This window comes from Perkinsus marinus (genome assembly GCF_000006405.1).
Source record: "Perkinsus marinus ATCC 50983 genomic scaffold scf_1104296945088, whole genome shotgun sequence".
In the NCBI taxonomy this organism is placed as follows: domain Eukaryota; phylum Perkinsozoa; order Perkinsida; family Perkinsidae; genus Perkinsus; species Perkinsus marinus.
This window is the reverse complement of record NW_003211217.1, coordinates 1-1,168: the sequence shown is the minus strand read 5'-3', so window position 1 is coordinate 1,168 and position 1,168 is coordinate 1. Positions and strand designations below refer to the sequence as shown.

The 1,168-nt window shown below is 52.1% G+C and overlaps 1 protein-coding gene across 1 annotated transcript; it reads right to left on the bottom strand.

Moving 5' to 3' along the window:
• Positions 1-199: 199 nt before the first annotated feature.
• On the bottom strand, positions 200-1,012 carry Pmar_PMAR004752 (liver stage antigen-3, putative; the record flags this gene model as incomplete). Its single annotated transcript, XM_002779908.1, has 1 exon — positions 200-1,012. A coding segment is annotated over one exon (813 nt), but the record flags the coding sequence as incomplete, so codon positions are not given.
• Positions 1,013-1,168: the final 156 nt, after the last annotated feature.

Below are 1,168 nucleotides of genomic sequence, written 5' to 3'. Positions count from 1 at the left end.
ACCCAATGGCTAGAGCCTCCAGCACCCCCTGGATCTTCACTGCTCCTCTATCGAGCAACTTCACCGATATGTCACCCTGCTTTAGCTCCAGGCCTGGGGACTCTGCCTTCAACCGACGGTATAAAGCACTGGACACGAACACGTCTGTCGCTCCTGTATCAAGGAGCGCGACCGTAGTGACCCTGCCCTGAAGACTTACTGCCACGGTCGGCAACCCATTGGCCGTGTATGTGACAGCTAATCGCTTCGACGTAGGTTCCCTGACCTTCGGGCCCTCTCGAAGCCTAGACCTGCAACTCTCGATGTTCTCAACCTCGATATCGTGGTAAGCTTTCTCGACGTTCTCGATGTTGCTCTCGAAGCCCTTTCTCTCGAAGTTCTCGATGTTGCTCTCGAAACCCTTACTCTCGAAGTTCTCGATGTTGCTCTCGAAACCCTTACTCTCGAAGTCCTCGATGTTGCTCTCGAAGCTCTTACTCTCGATGTTCTCAATGTTGCTCTCGAAGCTCTTACTCTCGAAGTTCTCAATGTTGCTCTCGAAGCTCTTACTCTCGAAGTTCTCAATGTTGCTCTCGAAGCTCTTACTCTCGAAGTTCTCAATGTTGCTCTTGAAGCTCTTAGCCTCAACGGACTCGACACCTTTGCTGGTCTGGCATAACGCCACAATATCCGGTACGATTCGCTCTTGACACTGTTGACTCGATAGTCTCTCCTCCAAAGAGGTATTCGCCCAATGGCTATCATCAAGAACGCCGGTCTCGACTGCAAGGATATGACATTCCGCCGAGCTACTACTCTCCTCCGATGAGGAGTCGTTTAACTGGCACACTCTCTGCTGTGCCTCACTCAGATTGACCTGTGGATTGCTATCAACCGTCTTCTGCGCGAACTTATCGTGCTTAGCCAACACAACCCGGCCACCAATCTGCTTGCCGTTCAATAATTGTATCACTCTCTCAGCTTCGCCATCGGTCTTGAGCTTTACGATGGCAGTGCCCTTCCTGGGCAACATGGTAACATACACCGACAAGTCGCCATTGGAGAGCTCACCGATCATACCCTTCGTCTCTCGAAAGGTCCAATGGAAGGGTAGGCCGCTAACATACACCTGGGCTCTTGCCCTACTGTCGATCTCCGCGTTGTGCAACTCGGCCAAATGGGCTCCGGT